This window comes from Medicago sativa, chromosome 3 (assembly GCF_051527215.1).
Source record: "Medicago sativa cultivar Bolivia chromosome 3, Bolivia_mono, whole genome shotgun sequence".
NCBI classification, from domain to species: Eukaryota; Viridiplantae; Streptophyta; class Magnoliopsida; order Fabales; family Fabaceae; genus Medicago; species Medicago sativa.
This window is the reverse complement of record NC_140751.1, coordinates 78225207-78252547: the sequence shown is the minus strand read 5'-3', so window position 1 is coordinate 78252547 and position 27341 is coordinate 78225207. Positions and strand designations below refer to the sequence as shown.

The 27341-nt window shown below is 35.6% G+C and overlaps 1 protein-coding gene across 4 annotated transcripts; it reads right to left on the bottom strand.

Annotated features, from left to right (window-relative positions):
- Positions 1-801: 801 nt before the first annotated feature.
- On the bottom strand, positions 802-20147 carry LOC146940513 (ubiquitin C-terminal hydrolase 13-like). Of its 4 annotated transcripts, none has more exons than XM_085754209.1 (32): positions 20028-20147; positions 19723-19795; positions 18751-18901; positions 18476-18633; positions 17761-18026; positions 17460-17678; positions 17262-17370; positions 17063-17178; positions 16341-16439; positions 15315-15424; positions 12397-12471; positions 11697-11775; positions 11466-11612; positions 11081-11161; positions 10842-10961; positions 10304-10426; positions 9818-9895; positions 9638-9726; positions 9448-9556; positions 8096-8164; positions 7371-7481; positions 7108-7163; positions 6805-6982; positions 6630-6731; positions 6472-6543; positions 6099-6164; positions 5794-5859; positions 5329-5415; positions 1918-2034; positions 1694-1768; positions 1502-1588; positions 802-1355 (listed from the first exon to the last, which is right to left on the bottom strand). In XM_085754209.1, exons 1-32 carry the CDS (start codon positions 20055-20057, stop codon positions 1314-1316), a joined length of 3360 nt encoding a protein of 1119 aa, XP_085610335.1. In that variant the 5' UTR covers positions 20058-20147; the 3' UTR covers positions 802-1313. The 4 variants fall into 4 exon arrangements, with proteins under 4 accessions (XP_085610335.1, XP_085610336.1, XP_085610333.1 ...); XM_085754210.1 differs by having other exon boundaries at positions 19723-19792; XM_085754207.1 differs by having other exon boundaries at positions 11466-11775.
- Positions 20148-27341: the final 7194 nt, after the last annotated feature.

Below are 27341 nucleotides of genomic sequence, written 5' to 3'. Positions count from 1 at the left end.
TGGTTTTGAAGGGCACCTGCCTGATAGTAGCACATGCCAGCATTCTCAGCTTGTTGTTTTAACCTGATTGGTCGAACTGAGGTATGTAGCTCCAAATTTAACATTATAGATGGAGATGTTATTGTTTGTTCAAACTACATTTGGAAAAATGGTAATTGCATTGCAGACAGTGTGCCGCATATACATGGAATGAAATTTGGAACTCAAAACTAGAAATTAAATTGAGAACAGCAGAGATGTCATAACCACAACTTGCACCATGGCTTTTATTTTATATTATATTTTATATTATAGAATGGTATTAAGTCGTTCAGGAAGTCAACCCGTAGCTATTCATGGTTGCTTTCATTTGGATCGCAATTGTATTTTGCTTGTGTGATTATGCAGACACTTTTTCTGGTTTTTATTTGAATAATATCAGTTTACCACATATAAGTGAGATTCTTCTTCTTTTTTTTGCTAGATAATGTAACCTCTTCTGCCTTCTACATGAGCACTACGAAATAGGACAAAAAGCAGCACATGCTCTCTGTAAACTTGTATCGACCACGATTGATCATTTCTCTTGCTGGTAGTATTCTACTTTTTCTCATTAATTAATTATTAAATTTAATCTCCAATGACCAGAAAATCATGAACATTCACATTCAAATTAAAGAAAAATGTGAGTTCATTTCACTCCCCCTTTTTATCCAAACCTATTGGCTTTTAACTTTATTGCTCACTACAGCTTTATACAAAAAAACCTCTTTTTTTTGTCCTATTTTATTCATAACTGGGAGAGAGAAAAACAGTAGGAAATATGAAATGGTAGTAAGATTAGGCCAGAGATTTATGGAAGCTGGCAAATCTTTTTTGCATTACATAAAAGTTTTCTTTGCTACACCATTATGCATCCCTCACTTAAATCAACACTAGGAACTAGACAAAATCAAGAAGCAATAAATAAAATGACCAAAAGTCAAGCAACTATACCCTGTATACACTCACTAATCCAAAAATCTTATGTACTGATACAGTTCAATGACAATGATCAATGACCTCAATTTGAAAAACCTCCATATGAAAATGGAAGTATAAATAAGTTCAAGGCGACGTGGTCAGCAGATACAGAAGGTGTTGATAATAATGTTACTCCATTGACAGAAAGAATTACATACCACATAACTAAAAGACTGCAGACACCATCTGAGTTGCTAATTTAATTAGTTGCCTATACAGAGTAGCCTTTTGCTATCTTCGCCTTGTTTACAATCCCAAGGGTGTAGAACAATGCCGAATTCATCCCATGCAGTAACTCATTTTGTGATCGCCTAATTATAAATTTTTACTGGCTTCTCAAACGTGTGACGATTCTGAAAACAAAATCCATGTATTTTGAATAGATTAAACAAAGCAAGTTTTCCAACCTCAAAACGAATTAGCAAAGTGGACAAAATACATCCAAAAAGACTCAAATAATGTACTTAGAAATCTAGCACTCGCTAGAAATATCACGAACCTGGTTGACAGCATATGATCTTTTAGGAGCATTGTCAGTATGCTCCAAGCCAAGATATTGCTCCCAAGCACCATAAACATCCCGCCTCTATCAGAACGATACAAAATAAGTAATAAACATTCAACACATAATTAATGACGAATATCATGCAAGAGAAAAAACATAATTACAATTAAGTTTCAATTAATGCACCTGAAAACGACTGGATACAATGTCTGAATCCTGAAGGTACTCTGGACGCCCAAGTGATAGAAAAGCAAACTTCCACTGGCCAAACAAGAAATATGATAAAACTGTTAGGTAAATTGAAATCAAATATAACATCAATTTTTGTTGAGTGAAACCGTCAAGCAAAATAAAATGACTTCAAAAGCTACAACTGTAACAAATAACAACCAGGGTAAGTAAGGAAATACCTTGCTAAACTCTTCGTCAGGAACTTGAAGTTTCTTCTGTATTCGCACTTTAATTTCAGATAGAGTTTCACCTTCGTGTATAACCAAGAAAAAGGGATCCCCAAAGTTTTGAATTTGCTGCAACGTTTAGGGGAAAAACAAAATACACAATTAATATCACCATGAATAACAGAGATATGAAAAATCCTGCCAAGGCCGGTCCCAAGCCCGGGTAAAATGGAGAGGGTTGTGTTAGGCCTCGACAGCCAACGTAAAACTTTGTCGAATCTCTATGACATGGACCAAATACGAAATAGTGTGAATGCTAGGTCGTTGCCCGGAAGCAACGCGCTGTATGGCTCGAGTACAGTGTCAAATGAGCAAGGGCCGCTGCATCGCCGCCTGGATGTAGTGAAAAATAAGCAAGGGTTCCCACATCTTCGTGAACGGGTGCGGGTAAAGAAGCTAGTTCATGAGAGTAGGATTCGTTTTGGAACTTGGAATATAGGTACTCTTACGGGTAAATCTATGGAAGTAGTAGACACTATGACTAGGAGGAGGATTAACTTTATGTGCCTACAAGAAACTAAGTGGGTGGGGAAAAAGGCGAGAGAATTAGATAGTTCAGGATTTAAGCTTTGGTACACGGGTGAAGTTAGATCGAGAAATGGGGTAGGCATCATTGTGGATAAGGAGTGGAAGAAAGATATTGTGGATGTTAAAAGGATAGGAGATCGGATTATAGCCTTAAAGTGTGTAGTGGAACAAGACACCTTTAACGTAATTAGCGCTTATGCACCTCAGGTAGGACTAGAAGAACACCTTAAAGTAAAGTTTTGGGAGGAGCTAGAAGGATTAATTCAGGATATTCCATTAGGAGAAAAGATTTTTCTAGGAGGGGATTTGAATGGGCATGTAGGGAGGGTTTCGAGAGGTTTCGAGGGCGTGCATGGGGGGTATGGTCTCGGGGAGGTAAATGCGGAGGGAAATTCCATCTTAGATTTTTCATCGGCTTTTGATCTTACAATAGCAAATACGTGTTTTAGGAAAAGAGAGGAGCATCTCATCACTTACAAGAGTGGGGCCTCTTGTTCTCAGATCGATTTCTTTCTCATTAGGAAAACAGACAGGAAGATCTGTTTAGACTGTAAAGTCATACCGGGAGAGGGCTTAACTACCCAACATAGAGTAATGGTGATGGATGTAAGGGTTAAGAGGAGGGCAAAGAGAAGAGACCGTAGCGGGGCTCCGCGAATCAAGTGGTGGCATTTAAAGGGTGACAAACAAAGGATATTCCAACACAAGATATTAGAGGGAGGTTTCAGGCAACCACATGGAAGCGCTAATGATATGTGGGAGAGGATGGCTCAAGAGATTAAGAAGGTGGCAAAAGAGACATTGGGAGAATCTAGAGGTTTTGGACCTAGGGGTAAAGAATCTTGGTGGTGGAATGACAGTGTTCAGAGTAAAGTTCGGATCAAGAGAGATTGTTTTAGAGATTGGTCTAAGTGTAAAAATGCCGAAACTTGGGATAAATATAAGATAGCTAGGAAAGAGGCTAAGAAGGCGGTGAGCGAAGCGAGAACTCAAGCATTTGAAGGATTATACCAATCTTTAGGTACCAAGGAGGGGGAGAAATCTATATACAAGCTTGCGAAGGGACGAGAACGAAAGACAAGAGACCTGGACCAAGTGAAGTGTATTAAGGATGAAGAGGGTATAGTTTTGGTGCAAGAGAGAGATATTAAGGATAGATGGAAGAAGTATTTCCACAACTTATTTAATGAAGGATATGAGATCTTACCAGACTCTAACAGGTTAGACATCAGAGAGGAGGACCGAAACTATAACTATTATCGTCGGATTCAGGAGCACGAGGTGAAAGAAGCGTTGAAAAGGATGAGTAATGGCAAGGCAGTTGGGCCGGACAACATACCTATTGAAGTGTGGAAAACTCTTGGCGATAGAGGAATTGGGTGGCTCACAAAACTTTTCAACGAGATTATGAGGACGAAGAAAATGCCGGACGAGTGGAGAAGAAGCACCTTAATTCCAATCTATAAGAACAAGGGGGATATACAAGATTGCGCGAATTATAGGGGAATTAAGCTAATGAGTCATACCATGAAGTTATGGGAAAGGGTAATTGAGCGAAGACTAAGAAAAGAGACTCACGTTACGGATAACCAATTTGGTTTTATGCCTGGGAGGTCGACTATGGAAGCGATCTACTTACTTCGACGCGTGATGGAGCGATATCGGACGGATAAAAAAGACTTGCACTTAGTTTTCATTGATTTGGAGAAGGCGTATGATAGAGTACCTAGAGAGATTTTGTGGAAAGCCCTGGAGAAGAAAGGGGTGAGGATTGCCTATATTAGAGCTATCCAGGATATGTATGAGGGGGCTTCGACTAGTGTGAGGACGCAGGATGGGGATACCGGAGATTTTCCCATAACAATAGGACTGCACCAAGGGTCAACCCTAAGTCCTTATCTTTTTACTTTAGTTTTGGATGTACTGACGGAACACATCCAAGAGTTAGCACCGAGATGTATGCTTTTTGCAGATGATGTAGTCTTGCTTGGTGAGTCGAGGGAGGAGTTAAACGGGAGGCTAGAGACTTGGAGGCAATCCTTAGAAGCGTACGGTTTCCGCCTGAGTAGAAACAAGACGGAATATATGGAATGTAACTTCAGTAAAAGGAGAAGTGGGTCTACCTTAGAGGTGAAAGTTGGAGATCATATCATACCCCAAGTTACACGGTTTAGATATCTTGGGTCCATAGTACAAAATGACGGAGAAATAGAAGCTGATGTACATCATCGTATTCAAGCTGGGTGGTTGAAATGGAGAAGAGCCTCAGGTGTTTTGTGCGATAAGAAAGTACCACTTAAGCTGAAAGGAAAGTTCTATCGGACAGCAGTCAGACCGGCAATGTTGTATGGTACGGAGTGTTGGGCGATTAAGAGCCAACACGAGAGTAAAGTAAGCGTAGCGGAGATGAGGATGTTGCGTTGGATGAGTGGTAAGACTAGACATGATAGGATTAGGAATGACATCATTAGAGAGAGAGTGGGGGTAGCACCTATAGTAGAAAAGTTGGTAGAAAATAGGCTTAGATGGTTTGGACATGTAGAGAGAAGGCCCGTAGACGCCGTGGTAAGAAGAGTAGATCAAATGGAGGAGAGTCAGGTTAAAAGAGGTAGAGGAAGACCTAAGAAAACTATTAGAGAAACCATTAGAAAAGATTTAGAGGTCAATGAGTTGGATCCAAGTATGGTCTTGGATAGAACATTATGGCGGCATTTGATCCATGTAGCCGACCCCACTTAGTGGGATAAGGCGTTGTTGTTGTTGTTGTTGTAATAACAGAGATATGAAAAAAAATTAAAAATATACAAATAAAAGGAGTCAATTAAAACTATTTACCATTTGATTTTGAGCAGTGTCTTTAGTAAAATGGTACACGTGGATTAGACGATCCTGTGGACCAATGTTTTTCTCTTCTTCTGGAATCTGAAATTTGAACAAAACCACAAAAAATTTCCATTTAATTTGCAAGAGAAACCAAACAATTAAAAATGAGAAATGATATTTTGACAACCACTTTTTAACAACTTTTGGACAACTTTCTCTCTCATACTCACATGATGTTGTTATCATCTCTCTTCCTTTTTCTCTCTCCATTGTTTTTGACCAATAAGAAGTGAGAAAAACAAGGTTGTCAACAAAGTTGTCATCAAATGGATGTCAAAATATCATCACTCATTAAAAATAGTATCTAATTATATATCCAGAGAATAGTCTGACAGTGTTACTATTGGAGCAAATAAAAGAAGAAATACATCAATACTCTAAAGGTTTCAAACCCCACTTATAGGAATAGATTTCTACCTCCTCTGCTCGCAATGTCCAGTATTGATCATTAATATTTTCAATCTTTTCATTGGATGGAAACACCTGCACACGCAGATTGGCAGGAAGTGATAAGTGTAAATAATAATAATAAAAATCTCTCGAAAAAAAAAAAAAAAAAATTGTTTAAGAGTCAAACCAGAAAGACAGCAACGTATGCAATTAAAGAATCGTAATTGAATACATTTTAGTAAATTAACTACGATTTACAGATAATTTTGTTAGCAACAATAACAAAAAGTATAACAAATTGAGTAATCATTAACAAAGAGGTAACTAAATACCTTGTATATCTTGTGATAGAAGACTTCAAGCAACCTTAACTCAGCATCAGGATGAGATAACTCCACCTGAGCAACAATAGTAAAAAGTGAGCATGATACAGAATTATTCTGTAGTTTCATTTGAAAAACTAATGTTGGGGAACAGCTGACAATTTATTGAAAAAATAGAATTTAGTCAACATTGAAGTCGCTGCTGCTCAAAACATGCAAAAAATGGCTTCACCTAAGTGACTACTATTTTTTTCTTCGTAAGTCAGATGAAGCCATGCGTACTAGTTTTTTGCAGTTGTGACCTGTAGCCATAATATGGTGCAAGAGTAGTGTCTGCACATGAAATGTAACCGGTTAATGAATCAAAGCTTAACAAGTTCACCTTGGTTTTAAGATCATCAAGGACATCTCCAACAGTGCTCTGCTTTGGGAGTCTGATAGTGTGACTAACCACCTGATTTAACAATGTAAAGAAATATAATAAGGGGTAATCAGAAAAGTATAGATGAAAATAGATAAGACTAAGGTTACCATACTCACCTCGTCCTTGATGGCATGATGAAATGCAACTTTCAGAGTTTTCAAGCCTTGTAATTCGGGTAGAGGAATGTCGAGCACTTCATAATATAATATATCTGATGTCTGATGTTGAAGAAAAAAATAAGATGTAATATTTTTCAAGAACAAATATTAAGAAGTATTCAACAATTAATACCTGATTGTAATGAACTAGCATATCGGACAAATGATCCACCCCTCGGTGCTTAATAGGCTGGGGTTTCGGTTGTTGAGAGTAGCAGTTGTGAGGGGTAAGACGTATTTTGGATGGATCATCCAAGCCAAGTTGTTGAGCTACTCTCTCCACCACATCATCATATGTATAAAGCCTTGACCTAGAATATGAATAACGATGGAAGGTTAAGCATAATAGCATATGAATTCTTACACCAGCTATCTCGTAAAATAGTTCCATAGTATGAAATATAATAATTTTGTTCCAAAATTTCAAGATGCTTACATCTCCAAAGAAAAGTCATCTTCCTTGGGTCTGTCCAATGATCGAAAATGAACCACCTAAGAGTATAACAGATTTTGACAAGAGATTTCAGCTGTTAATTCTTAAAATATGAACATAATGAACTTCAAGATAGCTTGTGTATGCACAAGCCTGTGCGCAGTGATAGTCAGCAAAGGTACCGAGTATAAATCCTGGAAGGTTTCATATCCACATCACCTAAAACCAAATAAACTGCATTTAGTACAGCCAAAAAATGAAAGTACCTGGCGGTTATGAACATATTCTAAATATGAGGGCACATCTGGATAGCGAACTTGTTCCTCATTATCTGCTAAGGGAGCTTTCTGAAAGCATACAATATCTCCATCCTCCAGCTACAAATAAAGAATACAGTCAATGTGTGAATAGAAGATACAGTAACCCAATTGGAGAATTTGGTTCATGTATTATTTTTTCAATCCTGGGAATCTTTACATGGGAATTTGGATTCTCATGTCTGGCAAAACCCCTCCAAATATATTCCCAATCTAAAATGTTTCTGGAACATTTTTTCCAAATATGCCCACAATGTCATTTCAAAGGTGGGTTTGGACTATTCTCAAGGCAGGGGAGTACTTTTAATTCATGAGTTGCGTAAACTACTTAGCCTTATATCCATCATGTCATTAAGTTACTACCATCCCACCGCCACATTATTTCCATAAGCGGCATTACCAAGTGTAATTGACAGTGGTCAGCCTTCGGCCAACCATGGCAACTGCCACTTGTCAACAGAATTTTACCACGCTCTGCCTCTGTCAGAAGTTGACCAAAGCTAATCACTGAGAATCCGACCACACCAATTAGTAAGCGTCAGTCCCCATCCAAAAGGTTTTTGACCAACCAGACATAGCAATCATCATTCCCATTAATGCTATTGTCAAGATTTCCAGGAATATTTTTCAAAAACAGAATCAAATACCCTTTTCACCATCAATTATGAACATACCTGGCTTGCTCGAAATGTTACTTTCTTATCAATAGGTTCGCACATGACATTTGGCTCAAACTTAATCTCCTGCACAAAACAAGGCTTGGTCAATTCACTAATTTTGCAACTCCTAGGAACAAAGTTTCTCGGATCATAAACAAGAGATGCACTCCAATAACTACTTTACTATGGAACATGACACACTCAATCTACTATGATGCACTAAAGCCACCACAGTAAATGTAATGATTAAAACACATAAATAGAACATAGTGTAGAAAACAGTGTTGTCAATTGCGAATCCCGGAAAATAGTGGTTTGTTCAAATTTTGCTACGCAACAGTACTATAGCGCCGATATAGCCTCTATTTCACAATATTTTGTGCTAAATAACGTATTGTGGAACAAATGCGATTTGTTCAAATTCTGCAATGCAATAGCGATATTTATAGCGCCACCATAGCCGCTATTTAACAACACTGGTAGAAAATATTGTTAGAATTTTTGTTGTGTCTAACTTATCCTTACAAAACCTACTTGTAGAGTGAGAAATGTCTACCACTTTTAAAGTCATTTTCAGGTCTTATTCAATGTGGAACTCCTAACACACACCCCTTACACCTAAGAAGCGTAACCCGAGTGGCCCAATAACAGGTAGCCCAAGGGATTTTGGATAGGCTATGATATCATCTTAGAATTTGGGTTGGGCCTAACTCAGCCTTTACAAAACTGGCTTGTGAGGTAAGAGAGTGTCTCTATTTATAAACTCATCACATGCCTATATCTCTTTTCAGTGTGGGGCTTGGGGTATTTCCCTATACATCCTCTCGCACCCAGCACTACTAGCTTGGAGCATAAAGAATTTGGCGGGTGGCCTGAACAGCAAGGCTCTGATACCATATTAGGTTTTTATATTGGACTTAATTCATCCTTAGAACTAACAAATATATACTGCACATGTGGCCAAAGGTTAAAAAGAGGTAAGGATCTAGTTGATGCCAGTCACTTTCCAACTGATAAATCCATAACATATAATAGAAAACATACTTTTACAGTTAATTAGGAAAATGACAAGTTAAAAGCTTGAAGATTTCATGATTCCGAAAACAGAAGAACATAGAACGGGAAGAGACAAAGAATAGTTAAAGGTAATATTAGGCTCTAATCGGGAATTTTGCAGTTCCTTAAAGAAATGAAGTTATCGCACTAGTGATTACTATTAAACAAGAAATGACCTACTAAGCTTGAATAGCACCCCACAAAACTAGATATAGAAAATCAGATTTTTGTAATTTCAAGCATACGCAATCGAATGCTCCTTTAAATCTACATATATCATGACTGAATTAAAGGAAAACATACAAACCAACCTCGTAAAGTACAATATCTTCTTCAGGAACATAACCAGCCATTTCATTTAGCCTTGTTAAGATTTCTGATGGCTTGCCAGTACACTTCACAAAGAGCCTTCCAACAAAGCTGCCATTACAAGGAAACAAACCATGTGTCAATCCAGGTTCTACACACACAATATGTTAAAACAAATAAATTACTCAGTACCGAAGCTCCTCTTTTTCAGGATCATATAGCTTAAAGAAAAGTAATATATCGTCCTTTGTCTTGTCAGGTGGTGCAATGGGACATAAATCCTACACAAAAATACAGATTTTCAAAAGATTGTGTTTGGATAATAATGTTTTGTGCTATTAAAAAGTAAACAATTTCCACAATAAATGTTACCATCCCCTTCTCCACTTCCAAAAACAACTTCAGTTCTGCATTATGAACCTTGTTTGACACTTCTCTCAATTGTCCGACCTGCCAACATCGGAGCACTCTCAGAACAAGAAATACAAACCAAAGGCCCAAAAGGATATGGAAAATACTTAAACAAGTTGCATTTCTTAATTTTGAAGTACAAAACAGTGAGCTAAAGATGGAATAATAAATAAAAGACAACAGAGACCCCACAAAGTGTTGACTATATATCCATCCCAATATATGGAATCTAACTGTGTAACTAGAAGGCTGACATTAGATGATTTGAAGCTATAGTAAAAAAAAAAAAAAAAAAACATAAAGGTGTTTCCATGTCATAGTAGGAGCTTAAAATTTTACAGATCATATCTCCCTTGAATCATGAAACCCAACTGTCAGAAAAAAGGTAGTGAGAGCAAAGATGGGGAACACAATAAGGAGAATCTCCAAGGAAGCAAGAAAATTTACAGTTTGTGTTTCCTCAATGTGTGTCAGCGGTCTATTAGGCCGATAAGTATGGTTTTGACGCTTAGCCCATAGCCAAAAGCGCTGGAATTGAACTGGTATACCAAACTCTTTTGCAACCTCTTCCTGAAAATAACAGATTATGCAACAAATATCAAACCTGTAAAATATAGCTTTTAAACAAAAGCGCTAAAATAAACTAAGCAGACATCTCATCGTAAACATTGTTACGATGAAAGATGTCAGATCAAATTCATTTGCGAGACATTTTTATTATCTTCCAAGTAAAGAAATGTAAGTTTCAAATTTTATTATTGTTGTAAAAATAAAAGTTCTCCGATAACTGAATGCTTTAAAGAATAAAGTTTCAATTTGTCTTCGATATCTTCCAAGTAAAGTTCTCCGATATCTTCCAAGTAAAGAAATGCAAGTTTCAAATTTCATGATTCAGTGAAAAAATAGTCAGCCCTGTGTCACAATTTGTCCAATAAAAAATTATCAAAACCAGACCATTAAGAACAAGGATGATTGATGGTGATACCTTGAAAACATTAAAAGGTGTCTGCTTTTGTACACGGAAACTTCTCACTTTGTCGTGATCTACAAGATCAAAGTAGATATCCTTTCCCATCTGCCCTTCAATGTCTTCGTCTCGTGCCACCTAAAAAATATCATACTATCAGTAATACAAAATGCAATTTGATTGTGTAAATTCTGGTATAAAAGACATAATGCCCAATTCAATTGATTCCCAAAAAACCAAGCTCCGGAACTACGAACCTTTATAATTGTATAAAGATGGGCCTCAGCCTTTTCTTTCTTTTTGTGCTCTTTTTCTTCTTGTTCTTTCTTCAACCTCTCCTGCATCGTCCATTACAAAAAGTCATGTCAGATCTTCATAATAAAGTAAAGAAAGAAACAACAATAAAAAGTATGGGACAGCGGCAGATGGAACTAGGCTTAATTTTGGCTCAAGGTTTATAATTATGCTGCACTTCTCATTTCAAAGCAAACTTAGAATCCAAGATGTAAATAGTTCTCTAGTAAAACAACACATGAATTGGTTTTGAATGTTAGACTTACAAGTACAAGACAAACATAAAACATGTTTCTATTTAGCTTGGCTTCATTCTGAGTACTAAAAGTAGATAAGATGTATGCTTACCCTTAAATGTTCAGCAATGTCTTTCTCATCCACATTGCATATGATTTTGTCCTTGTCACTTTCACGTATATATACCAGCATATAAGCATTTGAATATTTGGTGAATTTAAATGGTGGGTTATTGAACCCAGGATTTGTTTGCGGTAACTGTTGAAGCACAAGTGGATCAATCAATAGCAGACAAGATGTAAAAAGGATAAAATGTGATGGCAATGGAAATGAAGCAATTACCTCTTCCTCGCCACCATATTGCTCCTCTAGTGCCCGCTTATTGTCTTCTTTCGTCACCCTCTCATCATCGAATTTGTACCTGATAACAGTCCCATATCAAATACAGTGATAAACAGGGACAGACAGAACCAAAAAGGCAATCCAAAACAGAAGGAAGAAGACAAAGCTCCTTCAAGTATGTTGCATGGTAGTCATGTTCAAATACAAAAATTATTGGAATTATGCTAATCTAACAAAAAAATACCAAGGAACAGATGCGTCCTTTGCAATTGTCTACCACTACAACGGTCTGATTTCTAATATTACCTACCATATGGTTCATGCAACTAATCTCCTATTACAACTTGATATGTCAGTAGAAGCGTAGCACACATGGAAAAAAAGTCAACTGATAAGCATAAAACATAACAGCCTTTAGATGATATTTTAGCATTATTTGACAATCTGAGAGACACACAACCATCCTAATTGGTGATTCATTTCAACACTGAATGACTATTAACATCTAAGTCTGAAACTTTCATGAGGCCATTATGTAGCCTTGAAACATAATAGGTACCGCAGCTGCTGAATGATTGTGCTGTGCATATAAATAAATAGATGCTTGTAACATGACTTGGGATCTTTAAACAAACTGTATTCACCAAGAGCAACTAAATAGCAGTGAACAGTACTGATCTCTTAAGACTATTATACGTACCACTGTTCAGAGAGAGTTGGCCTGATAAAAGCATAATAATGCCCACCATGCACGCCCCCACTGTGAACCAAAACACTGCAGAAAAAAATAAATTAAAATTTGTTACAAAAGAAAACATCAACGACCAAATATGCATTAAACTAACTGCATAGTGATGGCCTTTAGCAACATAGATAAATACGAATTTATAACTCCCATGCATTTCATTAATTAAAGAACAAAGCTACTATTTTAGCATGAGAAATATTTTACCAAGTTGACTACAAAGAGAAAAGAATGCACACTAAATAATACATGGATAATCAAAGAAAAGTATTTTGATGTAACTGCATACTCCAACTACATGAATTCGGTCAAAGTCAATCACATCAACTCATACAACTTCATGAACTGATTTCCATGCAAAACAACATTTCCCTCAAATAAATGGATCCCAAGTGATCAACAAGAAGATTTTACTGAGGGTTAACTCCCTTATTTCTATACTTTGTTTTTGATGTAATTACAAAGCAAATGCCAGTGTTACGGTACACCTTTTACATAGGGTACCAATCCAACTAAGGACAAAAGAGAAAATGATAACATTAAAAAATAAAATAAAATAGCAGCCTCAAGTGCAGCAAGCCCTAGAACTCTGCAACCCCAAATGGTCCTACACCTCTCTCTGACATCACTGTCACATGCCCCATCTCCCCCAAAAAGGCCTTTGACTCTACTGTATGGTAAAGCTCCGAATGCAGGGTGCAATACCCCAAGAGTCACATCCCAAATCTTACCTATGCTTCTGGAGCAAATTAGAGAACCCTTCCAATGATGATTCTTGGTGTTCTGACGGTGTTTCGGCAATCTTTACAGGAGGGAAAGCAACTCGGGTTTGGCAACCACGAGGAGGAAGCAAAGCGACAGGGACTCACCAGCATCGCTTCCAAGCTCATATGATTGGAGGATCCAGGTGTTAATCTCTGAACATCTGCTTCATAAATCATAATCCACAGTTCCCAGTCCCAAGGTCGGCCCTAACATGATCAATTCATCAATACCAGTTGTTTGTTTCCAATTAAAGCAACACATTGAAAGCATCTTAACAATCCACATTTGAAAGCCACAGCCCATCACGCTGCTCCTACCACAGTTAATCACACTGAGTTGCAGACCTCCATAGGTGGTTTCATGAGAATGGTATCCCGAATGAGCTCTAATGGGTTTAAGGATGGACCAATTGGTCTTCATTTACCATTCTTCATTTACCAGTCTATTGGAGGAAATGGATCATTAAAAAGACTTCAATCTCTGGTGCATAGCCGGCCGTAGCAAGCAACCCCGAAAATGCTATAGCAGTATAGCGGGTAGCGATAAGACCACTACTTCGTTGTTTAGGGAAACAATACAAGAAATTTATACCATACACTTATAAAAGCTCGAAAATAGAAGAATACGCATATTTAAAGACTTGATCATAACTAATAATCAAAGTTCATTGTTACCAGTGCTCACATATATGAAGCAAATAAGTTTTAGCCTCCAACGCATGAAATTAAGAATCTGTGCATTTACAATAAATACAACAAGTGATTCTTAAATTGAATGGCTAGAGGGAGGGGAAGCTTGGTTCCTCATTGTGTTTTACTGCCTACTGATTGTTGTTAGAGGATGGTCGTAGAAAAGTCGCAGAAAGGACCACTAGAAAGTGCACAAGGCAAGGAGGGAATATGAAGCTGTTAAGGGTGCAAGAGGGTAGACAAAGCTGTGTTGGAGGAGCAAAAATGAGAAGACACGAGAGCCCTAATTTGTTGTCGTTCAGAATTTTAGGGTGAAATGACCAAAAAAATCCATAATAAACACAGGGAACAACTATTTGACAACTGCAACCCTGCTCAAAACAGCAATGCAGTGGGGTTGTGTAGCGCCTAGGGCCGCTACAGCAGCTGCTATGGATTACATGGACATGGACTTGCTGAAAACTAAGGTTTAACAACATGATGCACCACTTGATCCATATAGTTGACCTCACATAGTGGTAAAATGTTTTTGTTATTATTCTTGTTGAAGTAATCAATCAACAATAGCTTTATTATAATATTATTTGTCCAATTCTCGCTATTCATACTATTAAGAAAATACCTTCTGTTGTCAAAAATGAAAAAGAAAATATCTTCTCCTATTTGATTTGATTAGGAAGCTTCCTCTATCGTTAGTTCTTATCTTATTAAACGCTTTGTGCAAACTAGCATACATTCAAAAAAAAATATTCATTCTAGCCTACAAACTATGTCCTCAGACCACTTTTCCCCTTCATCTTTTGTTTCCTTTATTCTCTTATTTCTTTTAAATTAAACAATTTTTTCTTCTAATGATACTGCATGATATCTTTAAGGGGAAGCATATCAAAGTTACTTCCGCACGTTCTTCATAACGCTCACGAACATCTTTTATAAAATGCAACCGTGTTGTGATAAAAAGATGAACTAATGTATAAACACAAACTATTCCTTCCAGATATAAAAAGCACCAACTGTAACAGATAAAAGTGCATGGGGAGAAACCATAGCCAACATATAAAGCCATAAGGGCTTCTTAATGAGAATGTTTAGTACAACCACAGTTCATTGTATTCTAATCTAAAAAGCATTAACTAATTAAAATACATACAAGTGTATGCGGAGAAAACTCTGCCAACATTTACAGCAATAACAGCTTATAAAATTGGTACAGTAAATGCAAATGATATCACGCATTATATTAATCAAAGATAAAATCGAGAATTATGCACCCCAAACACCCACCATCAAATAAAAAATCACAAAATAACACCGATTATGAAGGGCTGAAGTATCTATAAAATTAGAAAGGTAATGGCCACACAATCAAAGCCATGCATGCAATCTGTAACTATACTGCAGAAACTAACTTTTAATTACCTGTGAAGTGTGTAAAGATTGCGGACACTCCTGTCAGCATCAGGTGATAGATATTTTCCATTCCCGCGATCAAGATCAAGTTGTGAGGGAAACTCATAACGGTCATTAATCTACATAGTAAGGGCATAAAGAGGATGAATGAGTTAAAAAGGAGCGCCAACACTCCAAAAAAAATGAAAGAAAATCAACAGAAACTTGTGATAACTGCAAATCCCTGAGCTCACTCTTTCAAAAAAAATTCCTTCTGTCTAATGCTTTCAAATAATGGAAGTATATGCATAAATACAAACACCCCCCCCCCCCCCCCCCCCCCCCCCCCACCCCCCCACAAAAAAAGAAAGTATAGATTAACAAACAATGCTCTTAGATTTCCACTTGGTTGTTTGCTTACGTAGCATGTTACACTTAAAGATGTTTGCTAACGTAGGATGTTATACTTAATGATCCAACAAAAATGCTCAAGCACTGGGCAAGCAAAAGTCTTGTAATACCATCAACACCAACCATACAAGTTACTCCCTCCGTTTCAAAATGAGTGTCGTTTTAGCCAAAAATATTTGTTTCAAAATGAATGTCACTTGCGCTTTTCAATGTTGAATTATTATTTTACTTCCAATTGTACCCTCTAATTAATTAAGTGTACACTAGTTTCAAAGCATTACACCAATAGTAAATAAGGCTAGTTTAGTAAAATTGTCATGTCTTTTTACATCATTATTACATTTCTTAATCTGTGTGTAAAAACCTTAAACGACACTCATTTTGAAATGGAGGGAGTATTTCCCAACGACTATATACATGTCAAATCTTCATAGGCCTTTTACAGCAGAGCTGGAGCACACTAGATGTATCTTACTCAATTTCAGTGCACTGAGTAGTGAAATTTAACAGTTATGCCAATTGAACTCAATTTCAGTGCACTGAGTAGTGAAATTTCTAAATAGAAATACACTACTAACTTCCTTGCATACTGACAAACAAATACCAAGAGAGCATACAAAATAATATATTGATAGTACTACCAACCTTAACCATGGTATCCCGCATAAAGTCATATTCAAATCGTTTGAGCTGAAGCTGAAGGACAGGAGGAAAATCAATAAATAGGACACCCTTCTTAGCATCCTGAAACGATGGGACCAGTAATATGTACATTAGTTTGTGAACCAAACTAAATAAAAATGCAAAAACTTAGATGTTGGCATTCTGACAAATACAACAAGCGATTTAGAGAAATAACACTGTTGTTAAAAGGAAATAAACATCTACACAAATAAATTCCTACTGAGTAAGATAATAACATTCGATGCCAGGGAGCTAAGTTTAAATAAATTAAATCATACAACTCATTATTATAACTCTAAAAAGGCAAAAAAAACAAAAAAAGGGTTTTGCTAACAAGTGCCCTTAGGGCACTTCTTAAGGAAACCAAAAATAGTAGTTTTGCATTGAAAATAACAACTTTTTAACTTTTAAAAAGTTTAATTCTCCACTTTTCATCATTTCCCAACATAATATTTCTATTTTTGCTTTCTTAACCAATATGCCCTAAGGGCAATCTTTAGCATTTCCCAAAAAAAAAAAATCGGTCACAATAGCATTGACAGCCAGTCGGTCATAGCATTTAAAGCCATCCAATGGCTGATTCCATAACAAAAATAAAAACACAAGAAAACAGACATTAACTTCTCTAAATTACACTAGAAGTTTGTTATAAACCACTTCAGCTTTTACCAACTACCACTAACCTGCAAACCATACTGTTCTGCGTGATATTTGTTATCCCCCTCAAGACGTTCAACTTCAACATACTTGTCAAAGGAAGCATAAACATCGCGACAGCCTTTGACATCAAGCTGAAGGTCTAGCATGCATAAAATTAAATTAGTATCCTGTGAAAAGGCAAGACTAAACAAATGTTTGAATTTACATTGCAAGAGAAAGTACCATAAAATGACTCCTTTCTAGTTGATTTGTAGTCCACATTGATGCACTCTATGTAGTTCATATGGTGTCCTTCAAATAGCTTTTGTATAGTTCCCTCAACAACGGTTCCCTAACAACGAAGAAAATAAACCATAAACATTTGATGCTGTCATTCATCGCAAAGAGCATAAGCAAAAATACCGAAGGTCTTTCTAAAACCTTCATTTTGTCTTCAAGTTTTTCACAGAGGACCCGATTTAGTTCTTGAACATCATGCTGCATGAAAGAATCATATGTATCCCATCCAAAAGATTTTGTCAGCTCCTTTGTTGCAACGCTGGTGTCACTATATTGGAGCTTGTAGAATAAACTTTGCAGAGCCAAAGGGATGCTTCCCGAGGGCATATCATTTTCAGTTGTTGGCATATGGTACACAGCCTGGATGTGATATCCAAGAATCAACTTCAGCACTTTTCAATCAGACAAATGGATTCAGGCAAAACAAAATAACAGTTCTTACCTTCCTAAAATAAGGAATATGGTACAAAGTTTGAAGTAGAGAATTCATATAACAGGTAGCTCCTTGGTTCTTGAGCCCAACATAGCCGGTCTCTTTCTTTGAGTCATAATTCCAGTAATCAACAATCTTACGAACAAGAACCTCAGCTTCAATTATTAGAGTATCATTCACGAGATACCCTCTACTAGGATCATACAATTCACCAAGAGGCATGAAAGATGTGAAACCCCAATCACTTTCTCGTGCATTAAATTGATGTTGTGTGTCTGCATAACATAAGTAAATTAAGCAACAAGAACAATGGCTTAATAAAAAATCGAGATTTCCACTTCCTGTTTCTTAAAATTTCATATGGGTAACACTAACAAGGTCATTGGCAGAAATAGATAATAAAACTCATCCACCTAATTTCAAAACATGGTGCAAGCGATTGGAACCAATGGTTAACGAAAATGCTGTGAACCTATAATGAATTCCAAACACAAGGGCCAAATGCCGAAAAAAAATTAAGAAATGCAGAATAATTAGTGTGTGAAGATTTCAGATGATTTATTATAATAGATTATTTGAGTATCAAATGATCTTGCATCATTAACTGCTACATAATGACATATACATCTTGCAAAATTCTTCTTTTAATTCCAGCAATTTTTTACTGTAATGACTAGTCAATGCCATTACGTAACAAGTGTGAAGATCAAATTGAAAGGGCTACCTTTTCTCACAGTGAACTTATTATGGATTTGATTAACAATTGCCAAGCTAAACTGTGCATATCTACTCCAACCATAGGGCAAACTAGTTGAATCCGCGACATCCAAATACATGGACAAATAGTCCACATTGTTTCCTTTTGGGAAAATAAGCACACGCCTATCAGGTATACAACAAAGTTAAAAAGAGGTAGTCAGTGAAATTGAGTAAACATAGCAGAGCATATTTAAAAATGAAAATTGTTAACCAATTTACTAAATCTCTAAAAAAAAATACCATTTATAAGCACCAACAACGAATACTTCTGAATAGAGCTTTTTTGTATTCAGCCTAGTAAAATTGTCAATTCTCCATGTGAATCTGGTTTGCGGAGGATCCGGGACAGGCTGGCTCTCCACAGTATTGGCAGTTTCAGGTTGAGCTACAACTAATGATCATCACAACAAACAAATGAACAATTACCCATCATGTTTGCAATTATCATAAAACTTAACTACACCGTCCAATAGCTTACAATATAGTATGACTAAACAGACAGGCAATATAATTAATTACACAATCAACAGAAACATTGAAATTCGACAAATTCCAAAATGCAAAACAATCAACAACTGGACATTAGTTTGGACTTAAGATATTCGGTAAACCTTAACCAACAAGCTGATTTTGTGTTAAAATTGATCCAAAAGCACCTTCACTGAAGAATTTTTCTTCATTCAAAATGTGATACCATGAAACCCGCAAATTACAATTCCAAAGCCAAGTTTTCGCACACCTCAAACACCCTCCCCTCTGTATTATTTTTTAAAATCAAGCAATAACGCATAAACAACTTTTCAAGCAATTCTTTTTTTATTTTGCTATTAGGAAACTATTAGGAAAGATTTAAAAATTAATGAGTTGGATCAAAATATGGTCTATGATTAAACACTATAGCGTAATTTGATATGTAGACGGCCCCACTTAGTGGGATAAGGCTTGGTTGTTTATTGTTGTTGCTATATTGGCCTAGTGGCCAATGCATTAACGCATACAAGCAGATGAAATGCGGTGACCCAGGTTCCAACCCTGATTCCACATAAAATGTCCTCGCAATCAAAACACTATGTTGTAACACCGGGGAATGGGATCTTTTGAAGCAATTCAATTACATCAAACAAAAGCTGAGAAAACAGTAAAAAACAGTTCTTGATTAAAGAAAAAGGAAATTTTTCACATGGATCAAAAAAAGCAGAAAACAATAACTACCTTCCATAGGCTGATGATTGTTGTTCTCAGGCAAATCAGCGTGTGGCACGAGCACTTCTTCATCCTCTTGCTGCTACACAAACAAAACAAAAAAAAAAATCAATCAGAAATTCACACCCTAGTTTGGATCCACCATAGTACCAATTACTAAAGCCCTAAAAATTGAAACACGAAAACGGAAAATTGCGATGAAAAATTCACTATTTCAGATCAAAAACATCAAAAAAAAAAATTGAAACGAAAACGAAAACCCTGAAAGTGAAGGAGGAAAGAAAATCGTTCATGAGTGTTAGGGAAAGACGTACGTCAATGGGAGCGGACATCATGACGGTCATGGTGAAATTGGAACCTGCGCGGGTAATTGTAGAGAGAGAAAGAAGAGAGAGAGTGATGAAGAATGAGATCAGCAGAAGCTGGTTCGAGAGAGAGAAAAGAGAGAAGAAATAAGGTCTTTTATTTGGGGTTTGGGCAATTGTGAGATTTCGTGTTCATATGTGGGCCTTGTTTCTTAGAAAAAGGGTGATCACACCATTGATTAAAAGTGCAGTACATAGGATTGGTACATGGGATTGTTAGGGTATATGGGTGATTTACTAATTGACATGGGTTCTCGTTTGAGTACTAATATTCGTTTTCCTTATTAGTTTGTTACTTGACCGATAAGGTTAGGGTAGTAAGGACGAGTAATATCATAGGCTTCTATTTATCGAGTCTTGTTCATTGTTCGATTGATAATGTTAGGCCGTCATCATAGTAGTAAGAACGAGTGATACCATTTGTTTTTATTTATCGAGTCTTGTTCATTATCAAATTGATAGATGTTAGTTCATTTTCACAGCTGTAAGGACAAGTAAAATCGTATATTTCTATTTATTGGATCTTGTTCATTATCCAACTTATAATGGTTAGGTCACTATATTGTATCATAGTAAAGACAAGTAATGTCAAAAGTTTGTGTGGTTTGGATGTTGTATTGATTGTTGCTAAAATTTTGAATAAATTTAAGATATTGTTTCACCAAAACATTGTATGAGATGTTTCATCATCTTATTGATGAGAGAAAGTGCAAATTATATATGGAATGGGATGTCTAAATATATGTGCATGTGTGTGCGCCTGCGCCGAAGTTGTATGTGCGTGTACGTGCTCACATGAGTGTTATAGTGAACTTGTCTTTATAGGTGGTACATGACGCGACTCTTGTGATTATTGTTGGATCAAGTTATCTCATTGCATTTAATGATTGTTTGTCCATGTCATATATTTTTTCAATCACCCTATGTTCATGTTTTTCCACACAACCCTAGTCATCGTGAATATTGGGTAGTGGCAACCATATACTCATTAGAAAAGATTGGGTTGGTAAATAAGTAGTTATTCACATGTTTTCATCTCACTGATTGAGTTTGCCACACTCGTACTTGGGAATAGCAACGAGGATCTTCGTGGACATCGTCACGAGTTAAACTTATTGATAACATCACGCTTCGATAATTAGGGTAAATAGGGTGCTAATAGTGGACGTTGTGAATCAACCAAACAAGCATGTTGCAAAGCTACTTTACCACTTTTAAGGAGACTATCAAAACAAAGATGCAATCACTTAATCATAACATCCTTACCCAAACTAGAACGTTTGTCGTTTTCGGTTGAAAAGTAGCTCATCTCAATGAAACTGAAGATGGAAAACATGAACCCATTTTTTTTTCTTTTTAAGGCTTCGGTTCGAGCTGGGTAGTGGTTTATGTGAAGAACACGTAGTATGGGTGGGTTTAAGCAGGTTGGTCAACAGAAGAACACAACGAGCAACGGTGGTAATCAATAACCCATTAAGGGCAAAACACTCGTGCAAAACCTTCGAGGTTTTGTGCTGCTCATCTTCAACTTTGAGATTATAGAGAGGCAAAAATTGTTTTTCATGGGGAGAGAGGAAACATGAGCCAGAGAGGAAAAAGTGATTTTCGTTAGATTAGGCTTTGTGCGACTTGATTGGGATGAGACACTGGGAGAAGGGAAATGATGTGGAATGAAGTGGCAAAATATATAGAAAAGTGTGACATAAAGTTGTCTTCGAACACTGTGGTCAAACAAAGGATATAGAAAGTTGGCTCATTGCGAGTCTCACTCTATATCGCATAGCATAGTTCGGGCTGGTCCGAGAACCAGTGATTTGGATTTTCCAGAACTTGGTTGGCCATACTAACCCACTCATGACTAGTTTTTATTATTCAAGACCCCGTGGCCTGTTACAAATCGACCGACACCACTAATCCAGTTTTAGATTTATCGAGTTCCGAGCAGGCGATCCTTTTTTGCTTAGTCCTATCATTACTTGGTTTAAACATAGTTCTCCTTCCCCGACAATTACTCTTTTCCACGTCTTTGATGAATTTAGGCAAGTTTTTTCTTTCATTTCTCAATCATAAAATAATGACCAATATATTATGTTTTTAGTACCCCAAACAAACATTAAAGTGTATAATATGAGCTTAATCTCACACGTAGTTGTGCCCACATTGATATTATAAAACTCTTTAGACTTTTGAAAATTAACTTGTTCGAAAGCAATCTCGTAAATTGATAAAATACTTTCAAAGCCTACGACTCTTTGCGAGAAGCTCTAAAAAACAAGCAATAATCATCTACAACTAAAATATGAGCTTATCTACATATCCCCCTAACCAACATATAATTATCATATATAAACATTTGACTTTTTTTGATTCATTGCATCAATGATGTATTTGGTATATATTCTAGACAAGATACATCAATTACTCAATGAATCTAAAAAGTCAAACTTTTCTTATAAATAAGACCGGAAGAAGTACTTCGACTTTATCAATCAAGGAAGTGATACATTGGGCCCATAAAATGAAGATATGGGAGTCTCAAACTTTTAAGACTTCGTAACTATTAGGTACCCCATTAGGGAGAAAGTTTTTGGAGTCTTATAAGACCCAAGGTTTCACTTAAGACTCCAATCTTAAGTGGGACCCACACTTTTATAATATTAAAAAATTAAAATGCAATGATATAAATCAATTTATAGTTGATTATTGGGTCTCATTTAAGAAATTTATATGAGATGATGGGTAGAAGAGTTTAAATACTTATTAGGTACTACTGTTAAAAAATATAAATGAGTTTTGTATACATGTGAGACTCATTCAAGTATTCAAAAATTGATGTATCGATTGTGGATGCTCTAATGATGTATTAACTCTCATTGTCTTTATACTCTTTGAGGTGTAATGAGCCTTTCAAAGTCTCCGTCAAATACATTTGAGAACATCACCAACTCAACGCACATCATAATCCATCACACTTTTTTTCCAACAATAACAAGTCTTAAGAAATTTATATGAGATGATAGGTTGAAGAGTTTAAATACTTATTAGGTACTATTGTTCAAAAAATATAAATGAGTTATGTATACATGTGAGACTCATTCAAGTGTCTAAAAATTGATGTATCGATTGTGGATGCTCTAATGATGTATTAACTCTCATTGTCTTAAGACTCTTCGAGGTGTAATGAGCCTTTCAAAGTCTTGGTCAAATACATTTGAGAACATCACCAACTCAACGCACATCATAATCCATCACACTTTTTTTCAACAATAATAAGTCTTATCGTCATGACCTTAAGCCATACAATCATACATTTTACCCATTTCAATTTTAAAGACAACCCCACCCTACCCTTTAAATAATGAATGACCAATATTACAATCATAACACGACCCATAAAATATCTATCCAAAACAAACATAATTGAACATGAGATATACATTTACGCAAAACGCAAAGGGCGAATATGTGAGCAAACTCACAACACCAAAGTTAATAACATATAACGACAAAATGCTTACAGATAATATGATAACATATAAGTCACCAAAATATACATGCTTCCAGACCTACAATGTAGACGCCTGAATCATCGATTGAATCTGTACTTGACTAAAGATGATCTTTCAATAAGAATCAAACGAACAACATGCCAAAACGCAAAATCAAACAACGCCGCACAAGACGACGAACAACACAACGTCACACTTAAACGGGCAAATCACGAAAGAACACAAGAAAAAACTTGATATATATGAAAACCACTTATCTAGACTGAAAGAAAGTAGAAAAAAAGTGATTATATGCCAAAAAGAGAAATGGTAACAACACATATTTTAACACACACTTTTCAACAGACTCTCTTTGATTGATTAAAATTCACATGAGACTCACCAAATTTATATGGGACCTACATGATTTGGAGGGACCCATGTGAATTTTAACCAATCAAAGAAAACGTGTTCAAAAGTGTGTATTAAAATATGTATTGGTAGCATTTCTCATGTCAAAAATGATCTAAAACCACACCACTTCGATAAACAAACGAGAAAGAGAGGATGAAGTTTTAGGCAAAAGTTATTATGCATAAGGATTTCCTTATGCATGGTGCATAAGCAAATCAGAACCATTAGATCAAGGACAGGTGTTATAATCCTAGGCTTCTCTCTACATTTTCTTATGTAACCATCAAGAGACTCCCTTCTCCCTTCTCTCTTAGAGAGAGAAGTTCTCCCTTCTCTCTTCAAACAAACAATCCGACGGAAGATGGAAGAAGACGACCGGAGTTTCTCCGGCTCGGTGGCTGGCCGTAGCGCCGCCGTGCCGGAGTTTTTTTTTTACTTTTTTCCGAAAATTTTTTACATCGAAAGACTCCTCTTCTTCTTCTCTACTCGGATCTGTAATTAGTTTTCACCAAAACACATACACAAAGCCTAGATCTACATTTTATTTTCAAAATTTTTTGGTATGAAAAAGCAAGAACAAAGGTGGTGCTGAACATGATTTGGTTGTTACTTCGGATTTGTGTGATGTTGATTCGATCTGTTATTTGTTTGGTGATTTTGCTCTTTTTCTTAGTTTCTATGTTTCTTGCTTCTGAGAAGCAAGTTGATTTTGTTTTAATCCAGATTTAGATGGGTTTTGATGTTTTCTTTTCCACAAAATTATTAAAATGTCACTCACTTCTTTATTTTGAACTCAGTAGCTCGAAACCCATTAGACCAGGCTAACTACAATCTCTCCAAAACACTATATGAAAATTCTTGTAGATAGGTAGATTATAATGTATTTTTTATCTTTATCAATACATGTAATATTTAAATGTAGTTCTTCTGTCTTTTAATATGTTAACAAGTTGCTATCTGGATGGTAAGTTGACTTACTATCCCTGGTTCTTATGATGTAGCTAGTAGCTACATTCAATTTTATCAAAATTCGATAGGCTGAAAAGCATTCTGTTCAGCCCACAGGAACGTTCATTGCTTGGCTTTAAAAATTTGATTTTGTTTTTCTCAAACTTTTGTTATTTCTAATCTGCAGGAACCAGTGGCATTCTTAGGTGGGATATTTGCTGGTATTTTAAGGCTTGATTTGAATGAAGAACCTCTGAAGGAATGGGTTACGAGGACTGTTGAAGCTTCTGATATTAGTGAAGAAGAAACCAATGCAGAAGAATCAACTACCGAAGCTGCTCCACAAGAGATTGATACATCAATACAAACATACTTATCTCATTCATTTGTTCCATTCCTTTATTTCATTTTTGTTTTCACTGGAATTATGAAATCTAGCAAATGGTCCTTTAGTCCAGAGATTCTATTAAGCGATCCAACAAAGATTGGCCGCGTTGGAACCACAAGTTGATGTTGCGGAAGACATAGCTAGCATTTTTGACATAGCTAGCATCTTTTAGGAGCACTTGTTGTGGAGCACTTGTTATTGGAAATTATAACATTCACATTCTTTGTTGTTACGTATTCATGATTATATGTTGTTACAAAACCATTAGACAGTTAGTTTGGTTTCGCATAAAACACTAGCAAAACCATTGAACAATACTTATGGGTTCAGTAATAGTTTTTATTTGAAACCATTTATCAAAAATAATTTTCACTATTCTTTTATTTTATTTACCATTTGACAATTATTTAATAGGTTATAAGTGTGTACTATTAAGTGGTTACTTAATAATGATTTTAATGTTTATCATATTTTTTTTATTACAAAACCATTAGACAATTATTTTGGTTTCACATTGAAAACTATCAAAATGTGTACTATTAAGTGGTTACATTGAAAACTAATTTTAATAAAATTGAACATTCTTGGGTCAAAAATTAAATAAAATGAATGGTATACTATGATAGATACTATAAAAGGACACAACCAATTGATTATGTCACTTTTCGTAGAAACTCGAGAGGTTTAACACGAAAAACAAAGATAAAATAAAGCAAAAGTATGTTTTCTTTTTCTAGAAGATAAATTGTTTAAAACAAATTAATAATTTCATTTAAAATCATTAGGCAGTTATTTTGATTTCACATAGAACACTATCAAAACCAGTTAACCGTACTTATGGTTCAGTATTCCATACCCCTAATTTTAGTAAAATTAAATTAAATTGAACATTATTGGGCCAAAAATTAAATAAGATGAATAATATAATATGATAGATACTATAAACAACCAGTATTATTGAGAATGTTGTGATGAATTGTGTTGTTTATGATCAATCCGGTTCGGATCTGGTGTTAGCATTACTCAAGGAAACCATTTTCACTGCAAAATGGTTTTGGAGTTTAACTCACGGAAACCATTTTCACTGCAAAATGGTTTTGGAGTACAACTCACGGAAACCATTTTCACTGCAAAATGGTTTTGGAGTACAACTCACAGAAACCATTTCCATAGCAAAATGGTTTTGAAACCAACTTACAGAAACCATAGCCATAGCAAAACCATTAGACAATTATTTTGGTTTCTCATAGAAGACTATCAAAACCATTAAACCATAATTATGGTTTCAGTAATAATTTCAGTGTATAACATCTTAATCATTATTCAAAACCATCTAACAATAATAATTTCATTAAAAACCATTACACATTTATCTTGGTTTCACATACATGATTATCAAAACCATTAAACCATAATCATGGTTTCAATAATAATTTCAGTGTATAACATGTTAAACAACGTTCCAGTAAAGAAACTCATAATCCATACTCATTTCTCTCTCTAACTCATAAAAAGTTTATTCAAAATAGCTTATTTTGTGCAAAATAGCTGTTTTGCACAAATAAGCTGTTTTGTATAAATAAGTTGTTTTGAATAAGCTGTTTTGCACAAATAAGCTATTTTGTATAAATAAGTTGTTTTGAATAAGCTGTTTTGCATAAATAAGCTATTTTGAATAAGTTGTTTTGCACAAATAAGCTGTTTTGTATAAATAAGTTGTTTTGAATAAGCTGTTTTGCACAAATAAGCTATTTTGTATAAATAAGTTGTTTCGAATAAGCTGTTTTGCATAAATAAGCTGTTTTGAATAAGTTATTTTGCACAAATAAGCTGTTTTGTATAAATAAGTTGTTTTGAATAAGCTGTTTTGCACAAATAAGCTGTTTTGTATAAATAAGTTGTTTTGAATAAGCTGTTTTGCATAAATAAATTGTTTTGAATAAGTTGTTTTGCACAAATAAGCTGTTTTGTATAAATAAGTTGTTTTGAATAAGCTGTTTTGCACAAATAAGCTGTTTTGTATGT

Coding starts and splice junctions, on each gene's coding strand:
- LOC146940513 (XM_085754207.1), bottom strand. CDS start 20,057: ATGACCGTCATGATGTCCGCTCCCATTGAC. Junction 16,440..17,062: donor CAGAACAGTATGGTTTGCAG/GTTAGTGGTAGT, acceptor CCATCGTTTCAG/GATGCTAAGAAGGGTGTCCT. Junction 5,860..6,098: donor TCTATCACAAGATATACAAG/GTATTTAGTTAC, acceptor CTGCGTGTGCAG/GTGTTTCCATCCAATGAAAA.